Source organism: Opisthocomus hoazin, chromosome 14 (assembly GCF_030867145.1).
Source record: "Opisthocomus hoazin isolate bOpiHoa1 chromosome 14, bOpiHoa1.hap1, whole genome shotgun sequence".
Classification (NCBI taxonomy): Eukaryota; Metazoa; Chordata; class Aves; order Opisthocomiformes; family Opisthocomidae; genus Opisthocomus; species Opisthocomus hoazin.
In genome coordinates, this window is record NC_134427.1 from 115417 (window position 1) to 136808 (window position 21392).

Genomic DNA, 21392 nt, shown 5'->3' on the forward strand with positions numbered 1-21392 from the left:
TAAAACTAAAAAAAATTCCAGACGAAGGTTTATCAAGCTCAGCAGCCTTTTAAATGTGAGCTTCCTCCAGGACAGCTTGCTCACATATCTCCCCTAACAGGTAAATCTGATTATTCCCTGGTGGGTGGATGCTGAAATACTCCCTCTTTGTGCTTAAATTTGAGGACTTGGGATATTTTGACTGAATTCCTGCTTTGCTGTTTTCATGTGAAAATTTACCACCTGTGCTAAATTTGTATCACCCGTATAAGCAGTCACATCTTTGCTACCAAGTCACTTTTCTTTTGACCAGGTTACTTCTTTAATACCTTCCCAGATAATCTCTGCTTTCATTTTGAAGGTGCAATCTTTAAATTCTCCTCCTTCTTCTCTTTGTAGAATCAACAGGGAGATAAACAGCAACAAGCAGGGCTTTATATGCACCTGCCACAACTTCTACTAGACACAAAGGAAGGGAAAGCAGCTATAACTCTGCGTATCACAAGGGAGAGGACCAAAACTGTTACAGAGCACTGTTTGCTGTCCCTTTTCTAGGTCACAGGATCAAACTTACAGCTGAAGAAGGTGTGGTGTTGCCCAGCAGGGAGCTTCCAAGCAATTATCAGTCAGTCTTATCCACTGCAAAGGAACTTTACGGAGGAACAGCTCCTTCATGGACACCTGTTTGTTACAATGTTGTCTTTTTTTCCCTTCAAAGAAGATAATTAAAACAACAAGGTGCTCAAAACTCATAAAAACATGCCCTTCATCCCTTTGCATTTTTACTGGAACACTCATCCCCAAATAAGCTGGCATTCCAATCAGAGTCCGAGACCAGATATACTGACCAAACACATGAAGGTTGTTATAAGAGACTTGCCAATGCACTGACAGCTAGATTAGCTCCACAAGATGTGACCATAGTGAGATGTAGACATTCCCCAAGCTCGTTCTGTGCATGCCATCCCAGACAGGAAAGCCGCAACACGTGTTCATACAGTATTGTCCCAAACAAATGCAGTATACTGCTTCTGGGACCTGAGGTCATTCCAGATAGCAGTGCCATGAGTAGACTTAACAGCTAGGAACTCCTAGCACTTGGAGATCTCGGTACATAATAGATATGCTCAGTGTTGACTGAAAGCATCAAACATGGACCAGTGACCGCCACAGATACTGGCAAAATCTTGGTGCAGACTGAGCCAGACCGTGAGAGGACAGAAGAGGTGGCAAAATTAATCAGCTAGAAACCTCCTCAAGGATACACTACATTGCAGTATAAAAGTCCTGTTAACAAAAGTCCTGTGACACGTTTTGAATAATCAAAGTTCTTCTGTGCCCCCGCCTCTGGAGTGAAACGTACAGTTTGCCAGTTAAAACAGTTTGCCAATTTAAACAGTTCTAAGGAATTAGGAACAGAAAACAAAATACTACTTTTATGTAAGTTTAGAAGGCATCAAAATCCTGTGATAGGCTTAAAAAAAGACAGCAAGACTATGAAAGTATCTGGTGAAGGCAAGCTTCTGTTGAGGACAGAACTGGGAGCTGGGAACTCATAACAGCTTGTCTATAACATCTTTATTTGTTATTTGCTATTGTTATTTCCTACAAGTACTAATATCTGAAAAAATAGCACTTAAGGGCCTGGTCTTTCATGGGACAGACTGGCTTTTCCTGTTTTGAGGAGGCTGCAGCAAAGTTGCCAATAACAGTTTCAATTTTTTTTTTGCTAAGAAATGCATGACATACATAGCTGCAGGTTGAAACGTGTAAGAAATCCAATAATAAAAGCTCTCTGTTCACATGACAAAATGTCATAATTAGGCTATTGTACTTTCCATCTAAAGGTCACACCACTCTCCCAGTTTTCACAGTAGCACAGAAAAGACTCTTACGTCTCTTACACACAGAAATTCCAGATATACTCACCAGTGTTTACTTTGGCAATGCCAGTCAGCATCTCAGAAATCCAGCTGATCAAGAACTGAGGCCGGAGTTCTGAAGAGTCAGAACACTCCTTCAACTCCATAAACATTTTCTCTATTAGTATCTGTGTAAAACTTCGGGAAAGGAGGCCTGTCAGCAAAGGTTGCCAAAAGCAGTAAAATGTCTGGGGAATTTTGAACTGCCATACCTCTTTATTTGCTGCAATAACAAGAAAAAAAAAGAGAAGCCAAAAGTCACTGTTTTGTAATTTCTTGTGAACCATGGGTGTGACACTTGTTCCAAACTAAAGCAGCTTTTTCTGAGATCACTGGTTCTAGGGTACTTCCTGCTATCTTCACTGAGCCTGGAACTATTATTTTCTTATGCCAGGGAAGTAAAATAAGCAGCAAATTGATGACACAACAACTCAAGAAAAGCAAAAAATACAATGCCTGATCTATAATATGGTAAACCACAGGAAATTCCACCTGTTTTGCTAATCCCTTTGGAGTTTCAGCTTATTTCACACATAATGAAGAGCTACTCTGTCTAAAAATATACTGCAAAGAGAAGGCACACTGAGCAAAGCAACACAGAATGAAAAAGCTCCTGAATTTTTACTGCTGTAACATAGTCACAGAAATTTTAGGATATTTCTTGGAAAGTTCTTTGGCTGGTGTTTCCAAGAGGTCCCAGCAAAATACACAAATTATTAATTTTCATTGCCTCTAGGTACCTAATTCTCTTGCAGAAAATCCATGTAACTCCACACATACGGGCAACAGCATGGAACTAAGATGTAATTGGTGAATGAGGCTCAAAAAAACACATTCAGATTTGCTTCAGATCTTTGATGTTGAAAAGAAACTAGTGGGAGTTCATGAAATCAGTGACTACTGCAGATGAGGACAGAGACGCAAGCTTCAAATGACATTTTGGCCAGGCAGCATTCAGTGCTGAAGAGCTATCCTTCCATGTAAGAGATTTATGCAAAAGCAGTAGCTCAGCATGGCCATAAAGGGGTCTGAGAACAGGTCAAACAATGGTTAAGGACCCAGATACATGAAAAATACGCAGAGAATTACAAATTTCAATAAAATGAGAAAAAAAGAACAGACTTGGACATAACATTAGCTATGTACTTTTTACTTATGGGGTGTCCAATACACTAACCTTCATACTTGATATTTAGCATCTTCAGACAATCCATCTTTGGGATGAGAAATCCATCACTGAGAAGAGCTTCAGCCACTGTCTCCCTACAGCAATCAGAGAGTCTTATTAATGCCACTTACCCATTTACATGTCAAAACACCACTTGCACCGGTTCTGAAACATGTTTGAGAGTGAAAAACCTGGAAATATGAGAAGGTGATGTAGCTTGTTGTAAGGCACTAAAATCGTATGCCAGTTTCGGACTGGACATATTCCACTAGACTTGGAAGGAATGCGCAGTTGTGCAAACTGGAACAGAACCAGAACCTTGAAGGAAACACTTCTGCTCGAGTTGCAAAGGCAAATATCTTGGTATTTCAAAAGCACAGGAACATTTGTCATAAACATTTCAAAAGCACAGGAACATTTATCATACTGAAGTACCTATGGTTTGCAGTATGATCCAGCAGGCCAGCCAAGATTTGAGGACCTCTGACCCACAGAGCTAGGTTAAATTTGAGGGGAAAAGCCAACCCTGTTGACTTGCTGGCAAGGCACACCTTAATGTGCATTTCACACAGCTGTTCGGCAGGTATCACAGAATCACAGAATAGTAGGGGTTGGAAGGGACCTCTGTGGGTCATCTAGTCCAACCCTCCTGCCGAAGCAGGGTCACCTACAGCAAGCTGCACAGGACCTTGTCCAGGTGGGTCTTGAATATCTCCAGAGAAGGAGACTCCACAACCTCCCTGGGCAGCCTGTTCCAGTGCTCCGTCACCCTCAAAGGGAAGAAGTTCTTCCTCATGTTCAGACGGAACTTCCTGTGCCTCAGTTTGTGCCCATTGCCCCTTGTCCTGTCACTGGGCACCACTGAAAAGAGCTTGGCCCCATCCTCCTGACACCCACCCTTCAGATATTTGTAAGCATTTATAAGGTCCCCTCGCAGCCTTCTCTTCTTCAGGCTGAACAAGCCCAGTTCCCTCAACCTCTCCTCGTAGGAGAGATGTTCCAGTCCCCTCATCATCCTTGTAGCCCTCCACTGGACTCCCTCCAGTAGCTCTTCATCTTTCTTGAACTGGGGAGCCCAGAACTGGACACAGTACTCCAGATGAGGCCTCACCAGGGCAGTGTAGAGGGGAAGGAGAACCTCGCTCGTCCTGCTGGTCACACTCTTCTTGATGCACCCCAGGATTCCATTGGCTTTCTTGGCAGCCAGGGCACACTGCTGGCTCATGGTTAACGGGTCATCCACCAGGACGCCCAGGTCCCTCTCCGCAGAGCTGCTCTCCAGCAGGTCCACCCCAAGCCTGTACTGGTGCATGAGGTTGTTCCTCCCCAGGTGCAGGACCCTGCACTTGCCCTTGTTGAACCTCATCAGGTTCCTCTCTGCCCAGCTTTCCAGCCTATCCAGGTCACGTTGAATGGCAGCACAGCCTTCCGGTGTGTCTACCACACCTCCCAGTTTGGTGTCATCAGCAAACTTGCTGAGGGTACATTCTAACTCTTCATCCAGGTCGTTGATGAAGAAGTTAAACAAGACTGGGCCCAGTACTGACCCCTGGGGGACACCACTTGTTACCAGCCTCCAACTAGACTCAGAGCCGCTGATGACAACCCTCTGAGTTCTGCCATTCAGCCAGTTCTCTATCCACTTCACCGACCACTCATCCAGCCCACACTTCCTCAGCTTCCCTAGGAGGATATCATGGGAGGCTGCGTCGAAAGCCTTGCTGAAGTCAAGGTAGACAACATCCACGGCTCTCCCTTTGTCTACCCAGCCAGTCATGTCATCGTAGAAAGCTATTAGATTGGTCAGGCATGATTTCCCCTTGGTGAATCCATGCTGACTACTCCTGATAACCTTCTTTTCTTCCACTTGCTTGATGATGGCCTCCAGGATAAGCTGCTCCATCACCTTTCCCGGGATGGAGGTGAGGCTGACCGGCCTGTAGTTCCCTGGGTCCTCCTTCTTGCCCTTTTTGAAGATTGGAGTGACATTGGCCTTTCTCCAGTCCTCGGGCACCTCTCCTGTCCTCCAGGACCTCTCAAAGATGATGGAGAGTGGCTCAGCAATGACATCCGCCAGCTCTCTCAGCACTCGTGGGTGCATTCCATCGGGGCCCATGGATTTGTGGACGTCCAGATCACTTAAGCGATCCCTCACACAGTTCTCCTCGACCAAGGGAAAGTCGTCCTCTTTGTAGGCTGCTTCTCTTACCTCCGGGGCCTGGGATTCCTGAGGGCCAGTCTTAGCACTGAAGACTGAAGCAAAGAAGCCATTCAGTAGCTCTGCCTTCTCCGCATCCTCCGTCACCAGGACACCCGCCTCATTCAGCAGCGGCCCCACATTGTCCCTAGCCTTCCTTTTGCTGCTGATGTAGTTGAAGAAGCCCTTCTTGTTGTTTTTGACATCCCTTGCCAGCTTCAATTCCAGGTGGGCCTTGGCCTTCCTCGTCGCATCCCTGCATGCTCTCACCACGTTTCTGTACTCTTCCCAAGTGGCCTGCCCCTCTTTCCACATTCCATGGACCTTTCTCTTCTGCCTGATCTCTGCTAGAAGCTCCTTGTTTAACCACACAGGTCTCCTGCCTCCTTTGCTCGATTTCTTTCTCAGGGGGATGCATTGCTCCTGTGCATGGCAGAAGTGTTGTTTAAAGAGCGACCAGCACTCATAGAGCCCCCTGCCTTCCTGGCCCATGGGATTCCTCCGAGTAGCTCCTTGAAGAGGGCAAAGTCAGCCCTCCTGAGGTCCAGGGTTTTGATCCTGCTTATCGCCCTGCTTCCTCCACGCAGGATCCTGAACTCGACCATGTCATGGTCACTGCAGCCGAGTCTACCTCCGACCTTCACATCCTCCACCAGTCCCTCCTTGTTTGTTAACACAAGGTCCAGCAGCACGCCTTTCCTTGTTGGTTCCTCCACCACTTGCATCAGAAAGTTATCATCGATGCTCTGTAGGAACCTCCTGGATTGCGCCTGCCTAGCTGTATGGTCTTCCCAGCTGATGTCAGGGTTGTTGAAGTCCCCCATGAGAACCAGGGCCTGTGACTGTGAGGCTGCTTGCAGCTGCCTGTAGAAGGCCTCATCAACCTCCTCCTCCTGGTCAGGTGGCCTGTAGTACACACCCACCGTAATGTCACCCTTATGAGCCTGTCCCTTAATTCTAACCCACAAGCTTTCAACTTGTTCCTCATTTGCCCCCAGGCCAAGCTCAATGCATTCTACTTGCTCCCTCACATATAGAGCAACTCCCCCACCTCTCCTTGTTGGTCTGTCTTTCCTAAAGAGTCTGTAGCCATCTATGACAGCATGCCAGTCATGCGAGTTGTCCCATCACGTTTCTGTGATGGCGACCAAGTCGTAGCCGTCCTGCTGTATAATGGCTTCCAGCTCCTCCTGTTTATTGCCCATGTTACGTGCATTGGTGTAAACACACTTGAGCTGGGCTGTCAATCTCACCCCTGGCCTTGGCACGCCAAGTCTATGCTCATCCCTAGTGAGCCGGGCAACATCCCCTTCCCCCTTCGAACCTAGTTTAAAGCCCTCTCAATGAGCCCCGCCAGCTCGTGGCCAAGAATTCTTTTTCCCCTTTGAGATAGCTGAGTTCCACCTGTCACCAGAAGGCCCGGTGCTGTGTACAACTCCCCATGATCAAAGAAGCCAAAATTTGACTGATGGCACCAGTCTCTGAGCCACCTGTTAACCAGGTGAGTTTTTCTGCCCTTTTCAGTGCTGTTCCCTGCCACTGATGGGATGGAGGAAAACACCACCTGCGCCCCTGATCCCTCAACCAGTTGCCCCAGTGCCCTGAAGTCCCTTTTGATGGCCTTGGGACTTCTTTCTGCAATCTCGTCCCCGCCAACCTGCATTACCAAGAGGGGGTAGTAATCAGTAGGCCGCACCAGACCAGGGAGTTCCTTAGCAACATCCCTAACCCAGGCCCCAGGGAGGCAGCAGACTTCCCTGTGGGATGGGTCCGGTCGGCAGATCGGGCCCTCTGTTCCCCTCAGAAGGGAATCACCTATGACAATGACCCTCCTTTTTTTCTTAGTTGAGGCAGTTGTAATACGTGGGGCTGTCTGACTCATTCTAGGCAACCCCCTCGATGGAGCCTCACCTTCACCCACATCCTCTGTGGCCAGTCCCTCACATTCCAGAGCCCCATATCTGTTGCTTAAGGGCAACTGGGCAGGTGAGGGAGGCCAGGGGGAGATTCGCTTGCCCCTCCGAGCAGGGACCTGTTTCCATTCCCCCCCATCTCTTAGGCCCCCTCTTTCTGCTTGGTGGCAAGAGGGTAGGGGGTTCTCTGCTTTCTGTGGAGCCGCCTCCTGCTGCCTCTGCCTCAGGGAGGGCAGGGTGCTGCCCCACCAGTCGATCTCCCTCTTACACTCCCGGATGCTCCTCAACCTCTCCACTTCCTCCTTCAGCTCTGCCACCAGGCTGAGCAGGTCATTCACCTGCTCGCACCGAACACAGCCGTTGTCTCTGCTGTCCGCCAGTAAGAGCGCCAGGCTCAGGCACTCCCTGCAGCCAGAGACCTGGACACCCGCGTTCTTGCGTGGGGCCTCCATCTGGGTCCCCACACTCCTTCGAGCAACAGCTTTACCACGGGTGGTAACCATGGCTAGAATATCTCCTGGAAGAGCGATGCCCACTACTTGAGTTGCCAGAAGGGGCGGCTGTACCCTGCCAGTCGCCTTCCCCGCTCACCCTGCCTGCGCGAACTCCCGCGCGAACTGCTGCGCTGCTCCCGGGCTGCTGCGCCGCTTCTGTTTGCCAGCTCTGTTCGCTCGCGCTCCCTGGGGGCTGCTCTTATCCGTGAGGGGGTTCGGCCGCTGTCACACTCGACTCCGCCCCCGCTGAGGCAGAGCTGCCGCTCGTTGGCACCTCCCGCTTTCCCGCTCGGGGGGGGGGGGGGGCGGGGCTGGGGTCTCCTCTCTCTCTCTCTCTCGGCGCTTTTTGCCGCCTCGCCGCTGCGGTTTTGCCACCGGAGAAAGGGTCCCTCGGCGCGAGCCTCTGCTCCAGAACCCTTCACCTTCAGTAGCAGGTGTGTTGCAGTAGACTCACAACTGCTCTTCTCTACAGCACCTACTGCTCTTTTTCAGATGTCTCATGCCCTTACAGCTAACCTGCAAACTTCAGGTAGTCTGACAGCATTGAATGGTCCAGCTCAAGGACCATTCCATCTCCTATTAGGCTGGGTTAACGCAAGTGGAAGACTGAGGGGACCCACCTAGGTAGGCTGAAATGACACTTCAAAGTAAAATACAGCACAGGGGACAGAAGTGGCCACAACTGCCTCAATAGCCAGCTATGGCATTCTCTCAAGTTCTTCTCTTCTGTGAGCTTCTCTAGCTGCGCAAAAATACAGCACTAAAATAAACACTTATCAGCATAAAAATCAAGATGGCCATTTTCAAACACTAAATAAATTCCACAGAAACAACTGCTTTTGCCATCAGATTAATTGGATTTAGAACGATATATTTTGGTATAGAATGGATGAGAAAATCTGCATTCTCCCATAGGGTCAACTTCCAAATCTAAACATACAGGCATGACTTAGATTCAATATAGGATTTTTATAAATACAAACAGCAGCTGAAGATGTCAGAGTCCAGAAACAACACACACAAACACTAGACCACTTTGTCATAAGTAGATGATGTGGTGGGAGATCAGAAGGGAAGTGGCAGAATGTAACTTGTTTCTAAAACCAAAATCCAGTTTCAATCCTCCTCTGGAAACCGTTCCAGTATAATTACCATTATTCCCACATGTAATGACTGATCATCACTAGCTATTAAGGACATCTCCATGCAGATGGCAGCTTCAGTAGAGAACCATTTAAGCAGAAGAACATCTGACTAAGAAAGGTCCACTTGGTCAGTTCTCTGAAGCAGATGATCCTTTGCAGTTAGCCCATTTTGCTCTGGGTCTAAAGCAGTCTTCTGCACTCCACACAAGCCAAATTACAGGGTATGTTGACAGGGGAAATGCAAGGCTTTACGCAGAATTACATAGGCATTCTAAATTAAAAAAAAACCACTTTCATAGGTCACTTGACATATTCAATAGAACTCATAAACTCTGTTAGCCCTGAGTCCATAACTCAAGTTTCCAAACCCAATGAAGTCACAACCCTGTCAATGCATTCTGTGCCAGCCTTCCTTCCTCACATGTGGTCTAGTTTCTGTGAGTGACGAAAAAAAAATTTCTCTATTAAATGAAAGCAAGAAGCTGAGTCCTTAAATTAAACATCTTCACAAATACACAGGTGACTGCACAAACAACCCTGTCTTCAGCTGAGAAGGAAAGTACTGTTAGTCCTTCAGAAAACTCGATTCTCATAGAGGCCGCGGGGGAAGCACTACCCCAGCTGCATTTATGATGATACATGACAGACTCCACGTGACTGAAAGAGTAAACAGCTGCAGCACTGCAGGACAGATACGACGCAAAGCAGAATCAATTACCACAATGGTATTCAAAAACAACTTCAAGGAACCTATGCTCACTTATATAAACATGTATGCACAAACATATGTTTAAAGCTTGCAAAGTTTCTCTGTTTTTCAAGTCAAAAAAGCGACTTGATTATAAGGACTTGCACATCATTGCTGCCTTGGTAGCATAACACTACTCATCTTCTCAAATGTCACGGTGGAGAATGGACCGGTGGCAAGGGCTACAGAAGTAGCATTTTTATTGAGTTTCTGAAGAAGTAAGAGAATCTGTGACCATTCACACAAAAACATTTAATGGAGAATTCCCTCTAAAGAAAGAAATCTGCACTTAAGAGAAACCCCACACCATATCCCTGTATTTATGCTGCTACATAAAGACCAATGGAAACCAGAGTGTGACAGGGTCTCATTTTCAATACAGTTAACATGCTAGCACTAATAAACAGAAGTAGAAGGTACATGCATGATTCCTTTCTGGGAACTGTTTTTTAATCATTTTGGACACGCAAAGAAAATGTGCAGGTGGTTCTAAAAAGCTGGATATAGGCACAGCCTTCAATTAACTATAAATACAACAACTTGTGTTCTTTAGAAGTTACATCTGGATGCTGGAATAAAAATAGCATAAGATGAAGTAGGCACTCAAGGATGAAAATATGGGAGCGAGTGCCAAATCCTACAGTTTGCTCTACCATTCTGAGGCTTCCAACCCACCTCTGTCTTCCCCTCCACACGAAGAACATACTTGTGATTTGCCTGAATGTTCACCATGCTCAGCTACCTCACATTAGTTCTTACCACGATTTAGCATTCGTCTGCAAGGACACTTGTTTTATGTAAGCTAGTGTAACATTTGTTCAGATGCATTGTGGCCTTTGTCCTGTTATTACTCTGAAACAAACAATACAGTACAAGTCTTCCAACAGAGGAGAGCTTCAGTAGAAAATGCAGCTTAACCGAAAAATCATTTTCTCTCAAAAAAACCCCAGTATTATTCAAGCAACTTTATAAAGTTAAACAACATAAAGGCCTGGAATAAGATTCTTTATTAAACCACCTGCATGTTGCAAAACAAATAACTGTACGATATCAAGACTGTCCCTTAAGGATCCAGACAGGAGAACAGAGCAAGCTGTGTTTTGAAACAAGAACCTGGCTGCACGAAGCAAACTCCAAAACTTCCTGAATAAAGTCATCATGGTTCCATCAGCAGGGTGCCAAGAAGATGGCAAGAGACAAGGGGTTAGCGGGATTTTCTTGCTTTGCCCCTCTTCCCCAGCTCAACACTGACACACAGCCAGGTATTTTTAAAAGTGTAGTGAAGGCAGCAATCTCACTGCAGTGCCAGTTCCAGCCTTTGGTATAATATATCTATGTTCTTGCTGTGGAGAAAAGAAAAAAGGAAAAAAAACCAAAAAACCCAACAACTGGATGCTTGCTTGTTTGTTTTAAATAGCTGGTCTGCAGAAAGACCTCTCCAGCAAGGTTCAGAATTTGAATTTTTATTATTTTTAAGACTTAAACTTATTTTCAAGTCACTTATTTTCACCCTGCAGGATTAAAATGGGGAAAGCAGGCATAAAGTAGGCCTAAATAAGGGGAATCATGGCAGCATCTGGCCTATGTTGCTTAAGCCAAAAACAGAGATTGAGAATGGATGAAGTAGCTCTTTGGTATGACAATAGCCAGCAGACAATGACTATACCTCAATACCCTGCTAAAATCTGGTCCCGATGACTGCTGCTTCACATTGAAACAACAACTGTGGAGCTAAGTCTGTACTGTTGCTCTGGCAAAACATTCCCATTATATTACTATTATTTCAGGTACTTCACACAGAGCGTTGCAGAAGTGGCAACTCCCAAGAATACGCACATGTGTGACTACAGTCAAGCCACTCTGCACAAATCAAGGAAAATGCTTCATTACAGCAGCTGGCCTATCTGACATCTAGTGTTGACAAGAGCAGAAAAATACAGAAAAGTGGCCAAACTAGCAGTATGTAATGTGACACACAGTTCCTGGGGCTTTCTGGAGCTAATACTGCATAAATAAGAAGCAAAAGGAGCAGAGAGCGAGCCTATAAAGTAAAAGGTATAAGGGTTGGAAATTCACTGCCAAAGCTGTTCTGATCCAGAAACATATGTTTGCTTTCCACAAGTTTGCCCCAAAGTCTGGAATTGTGGAATCTGTACTTACTGGAAACAATACACGCACACACACACATAAATATATAAATAAAAACATTCTTGCAAAACTTCTCTCTGAACAGTGAACACACAAAGCAGTTAAATGCAACTGCAGAATCCCTCTGCAGCAGCATCACTACTGAAGGGTTTGGATCTTTGCTAGTTTTGCAAGCCATGAGTTGTGAAACAGTCCCCCATCCTTGGCTGCTGTAAGTGGGGGATTTCCCCGCATATCAGAGTGGCTATTTTAGTCAGACTACTACCAGTATCCTGGAGTTGGGAAGTGCTCTGGAGACACAGTCCTCTGCAAAGCAGAAAACTGGTTATTGACTTTAGGAGCTTTGGGTTGTGTTTTTGTTTGTTCCTTTGTTTTAAAGTTACTACTTCCAAAGAGACACTAGAGATTCCCCTTTTTACTGCACACTCCTGGGTCAGCAGCAGCTCCATATTAGGATTACATGTTATAAAACTCATCACATGTTGTAATCTTTTCACTTACCAGAACTCCAAAGAGGCTTCCCTTCACCACATACCTGCCCTCCAGCCAGTGCAGACAGGCACAGTAGTGAAGGTTTAATCTACAGCCCTGCCTCAGAATCCCATCCCACTCGCTGTTCATTCTAACACTTCAGGCACTGCTGAGAAGGCAAACTCAGCCTAAAGAGTTCTTCTGAGAATCCCCCATGAAATATATAAAGAAATAGTGCGATGTGCTTAAGATAGAAACTTGAGATTATTTAAAAGGAAAAACGTTAGCATGGTTTGGTTGTGCTAGTAGTAAAGAACAAGCATTGAAGAGCCCTGGGAACTCACTGGGTATTCCAAGTGTTTGTATTCTAAATACGCCATCATTTCCAAGGGTTTCAAAAATGAAGCTGCCCCAACTCCCCTGTTCACCCCCCAGCACATGGTATTTCACAGCTTGATGAGGAAAACAACTTTAAAACACTGGTGCCTCAAAGGCCACAAATACAGTCACTAGCATCTAAATTCTGAGTATTCTAGGGGAAGATTTAATTTGACAGATGAAGTAGATTCTTGATTCTTTTGGAAATCCACACAACTGGAGTTGAACGTACTTTGTGCAGCTGCATGGGGCAAATAACAAGAGCTGAAGCAACAGGTGGTTCACACAAAGGTGATTACAAAGAATTGCTAGAATGTGATTTAACACACTTTCATGTGATACCATAAGCATGCTTTGCAGAATCAGTGCACAGCAAGCAAATCAAAAGCACAATATTTTCCACATTAAGTACTTGCTTTGATCATATACTTATAAGACAGTACTGTTACGAAAACTACGTTTTGCACAGACAAACTAATACGAGAGCATGCCAACAAGGCAACATTAGAAAGACCCCATATACATGCTTATCCTAAGATCTTAACTACTTCAGTTTTCCTATATGGAAAGGGACTTCCTACCATTTTTTACCTGTTACCAACGCATTACAACTCTTGCCTGAACATTTCCTGCAAAACCCATTTCACATAGGATGAAGTCACTTGCTCTCACTTGAACCTTTCAAAATCCTTGTTTTGTACTGTGGCATCCCATTTCCCCCCTACTATGTAGCTGATGCCAGGTTTAAATGCCTATTTAGATATAAAAGCAGCTGCCCTTGGTCCATTTGCCTTCTAACAGTGGCTAACAGAGGATGCTTAGGGAGAGAGTACCAGAATCACAGGTAGGTGCAATGGCTTGCTTCCACCAGTACCTTCCAACCATATAGCAACAGACAGTTTCAATGATAAAGAAGCCCCGTGTTTAGTAAGTGATGCTTCTGATTATAGAATCTTCATGCCTTCTTGCTCATTACTCCACGCTCAGCAACCGATGAGCAATGCCACGAAGGTGCAAGTCTCTTCCTCAGGGTTTTCTTCTGGCACAACATCTGACTATCTCTTAAACTAATCAGCAGCTTGTACGGCATACATATTTACATTCAAAACATCAGGAGTTCTGGCTCATATCTGTAACGTGATAATGTTTCCCCACTACAGTTACACTGATTACGTTTCTCAGAGTGGGACAGGATCTTCATGCAAATTTATATAGTAATAATAAAGTCTCAACACACTGGGTCCTAGAGGCCCTGTAGTAATAGAAAGATAGAAAGCATAGAAGAGGCCAAGTATTGCCCTGCAATTTTGAAGAATTCTAAAGGTTACTGTGAAATCAAAGTCTACACAAGGTTGTTGGGAGAGCTTCTGAAGACACCAAAGATGCTGACACGCCTTGGGGCCAGCACAGCTAAGTCAGGGACAACACCTTGGAGACCATCTGGCACAGGAAACGTTACTCATTAACATATATTAATAACTCCATCCTCAAAGATGTTGAGGAAATGAACCAATTGCTTTCTCCATGATCAGATGAACAACATGGTGAAAAGGTAGTGCAACTGATCTACAGGCCCAGCTCTGCACTGTACCTTTCACCTCAGTTCCTTATCAGAGATGTACCTGTTCTCTTGCATCAGGTCTTTGATCTGAGCCAAAATCCAGTCTACTTCTGAAGAGGAACTGGACCACGGATCTCGAGACTTCGAAACCGACTGCACAGCCTGCATAGCCTGAGTGAAGGAAAAATCCAAGCATTAACAGAAAATATGCTCCAATGGCAAACAGAAAGGCACTGCTATGAAGAGAAGATGGACATGCCACATGTGCTCCATCAACAGCACTACAAAATACTCACAAAAGTTCTCCTTCCTAGGAGTATATTAAAAAATAATATAAGCCATGTCATACTTGGAAAAGACCTGAATTAAAAAGGCAGCACCACCAAGAAGTTACAGTCCTGGCATCCTCATTGTGGTTCTAAACCTTGCTCTCCCTGACTTCAGCACAAACCAGGACAGACTCGTTTTGAATCATTAACTCCACATGCGGGATGTGCATGAGGTTACCTGCTCAGGACAAGGCTTTGCCAATCATATTATGCATACAGTAGATCAAAACGCAAATCAATACAGCCATCAAGGCAACCTGTAATCAGCTGAGAGCATCTGATCAGTAGAAGCAATACACAAAACAGATCAACATGTACCAAGAATGGAAGAGAGAATATCGGAAGTTAGCACTCCTCTGAAAGTTAGTGATTTCTTGGTTTGATATATTGTCCTGGGTTCGGCCAGGACAGGGTTATTTTTCACCAGAAGTCAGGAGGGGGGACAGCCAGGCGGGCTGACCCAACCTGGCCAAACAGAACAGGGTATTTGATACCATGTGCCGTCATGCTAGGTTCTGGTTGGGAGGGAGCTGGGCCCTTCTGTTGCCAGCCACAGCCAAACTATAACACATATACCTTATCTGAGCCTGTCCAGCAAGGTAAGACATGCCTTCTACTTACGCTCACAACCTACCCAAGCGGCAATTCAATCATCACTACCTTCGATAAAATATTGGCATGAAGCATGTTACATCACTAACAAGCATCTACCAGATTCTTTTTGGAAGACAATAACTACTGAGAGAAAAGAAGAAATTATTTTTCTTGCCAGGTGGGAATGTAATGGTTGATGATGTGCATGTTAGGGGCAGCCTTGGCTGCAGCGACCATGAGGTGGTGGAGTTCAGGATCCCGCGTGGAGGAAGCAGGGCAGTAAGTAGCATCACAGCCCTGGACTTCAGGAGAGCTAACTTTGGCCTCTTCAAGGACCTGCTTGGAGGAATCCCATGGATTAGGGCTCTAGAAGGTAGGGGCCTCCAAGAGAGCTGGTCACTATTCAAGCATCACCTCCTCCATGCTCAAGACTGGTGCATTCCCATGAGTAAGAAATCAAGCAAAAGAGGCAGGAGACCTGAATGGATGAGCAAGCAGCTTCTAGCAAAACTCAAATGGAAGAAGAAAGTCTACAGAACACGCGAAAAGAGGGACAGGCCACTTGGGAGGAACACAGGAATGTTGTCAGAGTATGCAGGGATGCAACAAGGAAGGCTAATGTCCACCTGGAATTATATCTGGCAAGGGATGTCAAAGACAACAAGAAGGACTTCTTCAAGTACATCAGTAGCAAATGGAACACTAGGGAAAATGTGGGCTCACTGCTGAATGAGGTGGGTGCCCTGGTGACGGAAGACACAGAGAAGGCGGAGTTACTGAATGCCTTCTTTGTTTCAGTCTTCACTGCTAAGGCTGATCCTCAGGAACCCCAGTCCCTGGAGGTACAAGAGAAAGCCTGGAGAAGAAAAGACTTTCCCTTGGTCGAGAAGGGTTGGGTTAGAGATCATTTAAGCAAACTGGACACCCACAAATCCATAGTCCCCAACAGGATACAGCCACAAGTGCTGAGGGAGCTGGCAGATGTCATTGCTAAGCCAGTCTCCATCATCTTTGAAAAGTACCTGAGGACTGAAGGAAAGCTGGTGTCACTTCAGTCTTCAAAAAGGGCAAGGAGGAGGACCCAGGGAACTACAGGCCAGTCAGGCTCACCTCCATCCCTGGAAAGGTGATGGAACAGCTCATTCTGAATGTCACCTCTAAGCAAGTGGAGGAAAAGAAGGTTATCAGGAGTAGTTAACATGGATTCACCAAGAGGAAGTCATGCTTGACCAATCCGATAGCCTTCTATGATGGCATGGGAGGCTGGGTAGATGAGGGGAGAGCAGTGGATGCTGTCTACCTTGACTTCAGCAAGGCTTTTGACATTGTCTCCCATAACATCCTCCTAGACAAGCTCAGGAAATGTGGGCTAGATGAGTGGACAGTGAGGTGGATTGAGAACCAGCTGAATGAGAGAGCTCAGAGGGTTGTGATCAGCAGCACTGAGTCTAGTTGGAGGCCTGTAGCTAGTGGTGTTCCCCAGGGGTCAGTACTTGGCCCAGATTTGTTCAGCTTATTCAGCAATGACGTGGATGAAGGGACAGAGTACCCTCAGCAAGACACAAAACTGGGAGGAGTGGTAGATACATCAGAAGGCTGTGCTGCCATTCAGCAAGACCTGGACAGGCTGGAGAGCTGAGCAGAGACAAACCTCATGAAGTTCAACATGGGCAAGTGCAGGGTCCTGCACCTGGGGAGGAACAACCCAATGCATCAGCACAGGCTTGGGGCTGACCTGCTGGAAAGCTGCTCTGTGGAGAGGGACCGAGGAGCGCTGTGGGATGACAAGTTGGCCTTGAGCCAGCAGTGTGCTCTGGCTGCCAAGAAGGCCAATGGGATACTGGGGTGCATTAAGCAAAGCATGGCCAGCAGGTCGAGGGAGGTGCTCCTCCCCCTCTTCTCTGCCCTAATGAGGCCACATCTGCAGTACTGCATCCGGTTCTGGGCCCCCTAGTTCAAGAAAGACGAGGAACTACTGGAGAGAGTACAGCGGAGGGCTATGAGGATGAGGAGGGGACTGGAGCATCTCTCCTACGAGGAAAGGCTGGGGGAGCTGGGCTTGTTTAGTCTGAAGTAGAGAAGGCTGAGAGGGGACCTTAGAAATGCTTATAAATATCTGAAGGGTGGGTGTCAGAAGGATGGGGCCAGACTCTTTTCAGTGGTGCTCTGCGACAGGACAAGGGGCAATAGGCACAAACTGAAGCACAGGAAGTTCCATCTGAACATGAGGAAGAACTTCTTCACTCTGAGGGTGACAGAACACTGGAACAGGCTGCCTGGAGGGCCTGCAGAGTCTCCTTCTCTGGAGATATTTAAAACTCGCCTGGATGAGGTCCTGTGCAGCCTGCTTTAATTGACCTTGCTTTGGCAGGGGGATTGGACTAGACGATCCCCAGAGGTCCCTTCCAGCCCCTACCATTCTGTAATTCTGTAACGTAAAATGAGACTAGAAAACCAAGGTGTCATTTTCAGGACTGCGATTAGCTCTCTTAACCTATATATGCAAAGCTACCACCACATGGAAAAGATACTTTAGATGACAAATCAAGTATAAAGACATGACCTGAAGTGACTAAAGAACCTGTAGCCTACCCCTATGAACAATCAGACAACAAAGTACACAGCCCCCATGACAGAGCTTAATTTAGTCTAGTTCACACCCTACAGATTTATATAAACTTTTAAGTATAATAAATAGGTAACAAAATAGCTAGAGAAGTACCTGGATCAGGGACTTTACAGTTACACCGTTACAAAGATTACTTAGCTATAAGCGATTCTCCTTCTTATATGAAAAAGATTAAAGACAGACTATACATTCATGCAGAGAGACTCACAGCATAGTCTCTCTGCAGGGAGACTAGCAAACATACTGTAATACTCTTGCTATGCCAATCCAGGGTAAGCGTTTAAATATAAGCCTAAAAAAAGCTTCAAGTAGTATTTATTTGATATTTTTAACATCCAGTTGCTGCCATGGTTAAGAAATTACTTGGATGCATCAACCTATCTGCCCTTAAAGGGCACAAGAACAAACCCATATAACTTATTTCAATCCATTTCTAAGTGTCAGAGATTTTGTCAGCCATAATCAGTTTTAAATTACAAGTCTACTGTTGTACAGAACAGAGTTTCACAAGCCAAAGGACCAATATGTTTGCATCTCTTCAAATTACTGGCAATAGTTACTAATGCATAAAAGAAGTATTATGTTTTTTATTAAAGACAAACTTCAGTTAAAACTTGCACGTATCAATGATAAAGAATAACACTCCTTGATGCTGACAGATCTTGGTAAGTCCTTTGCCCACCCTTCCTCAGCGTACCTCAGAGTGACAAAAATGATATACTAAAAGAAGCTATATGTACAACATACATATCTACAGAGCATTCAATTTTCACAATTCAGCTATGTTTTGTCACAGTTGACAGACTTAGAAGTACACCACCTGAAATGATTCAACAAGAAAGGCAGCCTTACATGGTGAACAGAGAAATTTCAAAAGCACAGTATGCAGCATTCCATTGAACTGAGGCATATAGCAGAGAGTTTACTCTTCACCCTGTATTTGCACTATTTTGATAGGTTAAGGAGAGTTTCATGTGAGCTTCGAAACAAAAGTTTCAAATTACTCTTTAGCAACTGACTGACTACTCCTTTCCCCCATTCAACCCTGTCCAGTTTAAATTTTGAAGTTGCCTTTTCCTATTCAGTTTGACATACTTCCTTCTGCTCTGTTAATATGTTAAGAGGTCACTCACCACATATAATCATTTTGTCTCCTTTACAGTACACAACAAGCCAGTAGCAATTACAGCAAGGGAAGGATGAACAAAGGAGAATCACGTTATATACTCTCACTGTTGATTAAGACTACACTTCACTGGTATTTCTCCTTTAGCCCCTAACGATATTAATCAAAATAAAAGTGAGATCAGTTCCCCGGTAACAACAGTGTGTCGGTAAGGACATTTTACAGGGTCTGTAACGCAGCTCTCAACAGATCTTAAGACCTATCCCATTATTAAGAAGGGGAAGCTGAGCAGAGAGAGATTTTTGGGGCAAATGCTTCACAAATCTGAACTGCAGCCCCTCAGCCACCAGGCCATTGCAAAAATACACGATGGATGACAGAAAACATGGGCTAATGACTTCTGAATGACAGGTCTCAATTTCCAGAGACACTAGGATGAATGAAAACAAACTCAGCACTATCCACACCTGGACTAGGAAGACCTGGGATCTCCAACAAGTACACATCTCATTTATAAATACAAACAAAGTGTTTGCACTAGAAGCCATCACAGTTCAAATTGCTTGTCCTCTGCAATGAAGCTTTACTTTGGCAAACCATGTATGACAACACTAGGTCAGATATCTGAACAAGCAACTAACCAAGCCTCTCTCCACACATGCAGCAGGTCACAGGTCACCTATGGGGTATGCACTGGACAGCAGCACTACTTTAGGCAAGAGTATGCAACCCGGCAAGCGATGGTATCTTTGTGGACACTGGCATACTGCCACCTCTGTAGCACTGATACAAATATCACTTCTGTATTACTGATGCTTCTGGACAGATTCTAACTGTGGGAGGATGCTACAGGGAGAAAAAATGGGATCCCTGCAGTTACATGAAATAAACTCCTGGCACAGCAACTTAGTCATACTAGCAATCAGGTATTTCAAATGAGGCCTGGCCAAGAGCACCAGGTCTTCACTTTGGGTAAGAATGAAGAGGAGACTTATTGCCCCAAGCAGGAAACAAGAAGAACCAAAAGTGCTGATAGTTAAGACTGCACTTACCCGAAACTGCTCATTCTTGTACGATATCAGCACAACTTTGACTTTTTCTAGAAACAAACAAACATATAATTTAAACACAGAATGGATCAACTATATAAGGGAACTCTGTATCCTGGCAAACTGCTTAGTTCTGCTGAATACACACTCCAGGAAGACATCAGTCAAACAAAGTAATAAACCCTGACTCAGACAAAAAGCTCCTTATTTTGGGTTCAAAGACTTCTGGTGATGGAAAAGCAACCACCGGAACAATTTACCAAAGTTTTCCCACTGTTTTGCACTTTGCACCTCAGATTATGTCCAGGCTGAGTTACCGGTGTTATTTTTTTTTTTTAATACAATCGGCAGCTAGTGATTTTTCTGTCCACATGCAAATTATTTTGAAACTGGCTGAACTGTCTTTATCCTGCTCTTGCTCAAGTTATGAATCTACTGAGTTTTGAGGTCTATAAAAGGACAATAGCCTTCTTTGTCAGTAGTGGTCTCAATAGCAAAACTGAGGCCATCAAGACACTACAACTAATTTTTACAGTGCTTGGTCCTAAACCATCCCAGTATAACTGTTGCTGCTGATTAGGATACTGCATATTCAATAGAAGTAAAAGATTTTATGCTACAAATTCAGTGAGCCAATACCAAAAAAGTCAGTCACCCCAAGAATCCACCAAGGCCCAAGAATCCACCAAATTCCAAAATCTCAACTGAAGTTGTATCTTTATGCATTGTCAGGGCTAGAAGATGACACTGTTAAACTGCTTTCTCTAGCATGGGACTTCTCTAATCCTTGTATCTGCCATTGTTCTAGGGACACCTACCATGGAATTCCTTGTGTTTCTGACAGGCCTCATGCTGTGGGGTTTGAATCTCCCATGCATCATTGTCCAACTCCGCATTTGTTTCCACCTCTTCCTGCTCCTCTTCCTCATCCTCGTCCTCATTTTCTTCACACAAGTTATTGCCCAGCTGACGGCTCCAGTACGTCTTTCGTAGCCAGTCCAGCACAACATCACAACCTAAGGGAAAAGAGAAAACGTTCTGTTCTCAGTGAGGCTTTCTTTGTTAATGAAAAAAAAAACAATACAGGTGGCACATTGCTAACTTGCATTGTCAAAAGAAATGCTGTTAACAAGTTACGAATCCCGAAATCACACAGAACTTCATTGATGAAAAAGTGAATGAGTTTAAAAAAAAAAAAATCAAAACAACAAAACCACAACAAAAAAACCCACAATCCAGTATCACAGGCTTGGTAACACCCACCCACTGTCTTTTTGCCAACAAAAAAGATTTGGCACTGCTATAGTGTTGCATCTTGCTCAAGCTAGGCCAAATTTTATTAGAAACTCAGTCCCAACAGTGGCGTTCTGCTGAGAAAATGAGTCAATTCTTTAGTATCACCATGATCAATGTAGTGTTTATAACAATATCAATTTTTTATGCAGAGACTACACTAGGCATACATTAGATAGAACGGAAAGAAAACCCCTTTTCTCCCATCGCCATTTCACTACCCAACTCAATCCAAGGACCCTGTTGAA

The 21392-nt window shown here is 45.0% G+C and overlaps 1 protein-coding gene across 1 annotated transcript in view; it reads right to left on the minus strand.

Annotated features, from left to right (window-relative positions):
• The window catches only part of LAS1L (LAS1 like ribosome biogenesis factor), a 44245-nt gene that overhangs the window by 19877 nt on the left and 2976 nt on the right, over positions 1–21392 (minus strand). Inside the window, exons 5-10 of the mRNA XM_075435720.1 lie at positions 20670–20867; positions 19855–19901; positions 14186–14295; positions 3079–3164; positions 1909–2124; positions 554–689 (exon numbers count right to left, since the gene is read on the minus strand). Of these exons, the coding sequence (XP_075291835.1) occupies positions 554–689; positions 1909–2124; positions 3079–3164; positions 14186–14295; positions 19855–19901; positions 20670–20867 (793 nt within the window). The remainder of the gene's footprint in view (positions 1–553; positions 690–1908; positions 2125–3078; positions 3165–14185; positions 14296–19854; positions 19902–20669; positions 20868–21392) is intronic.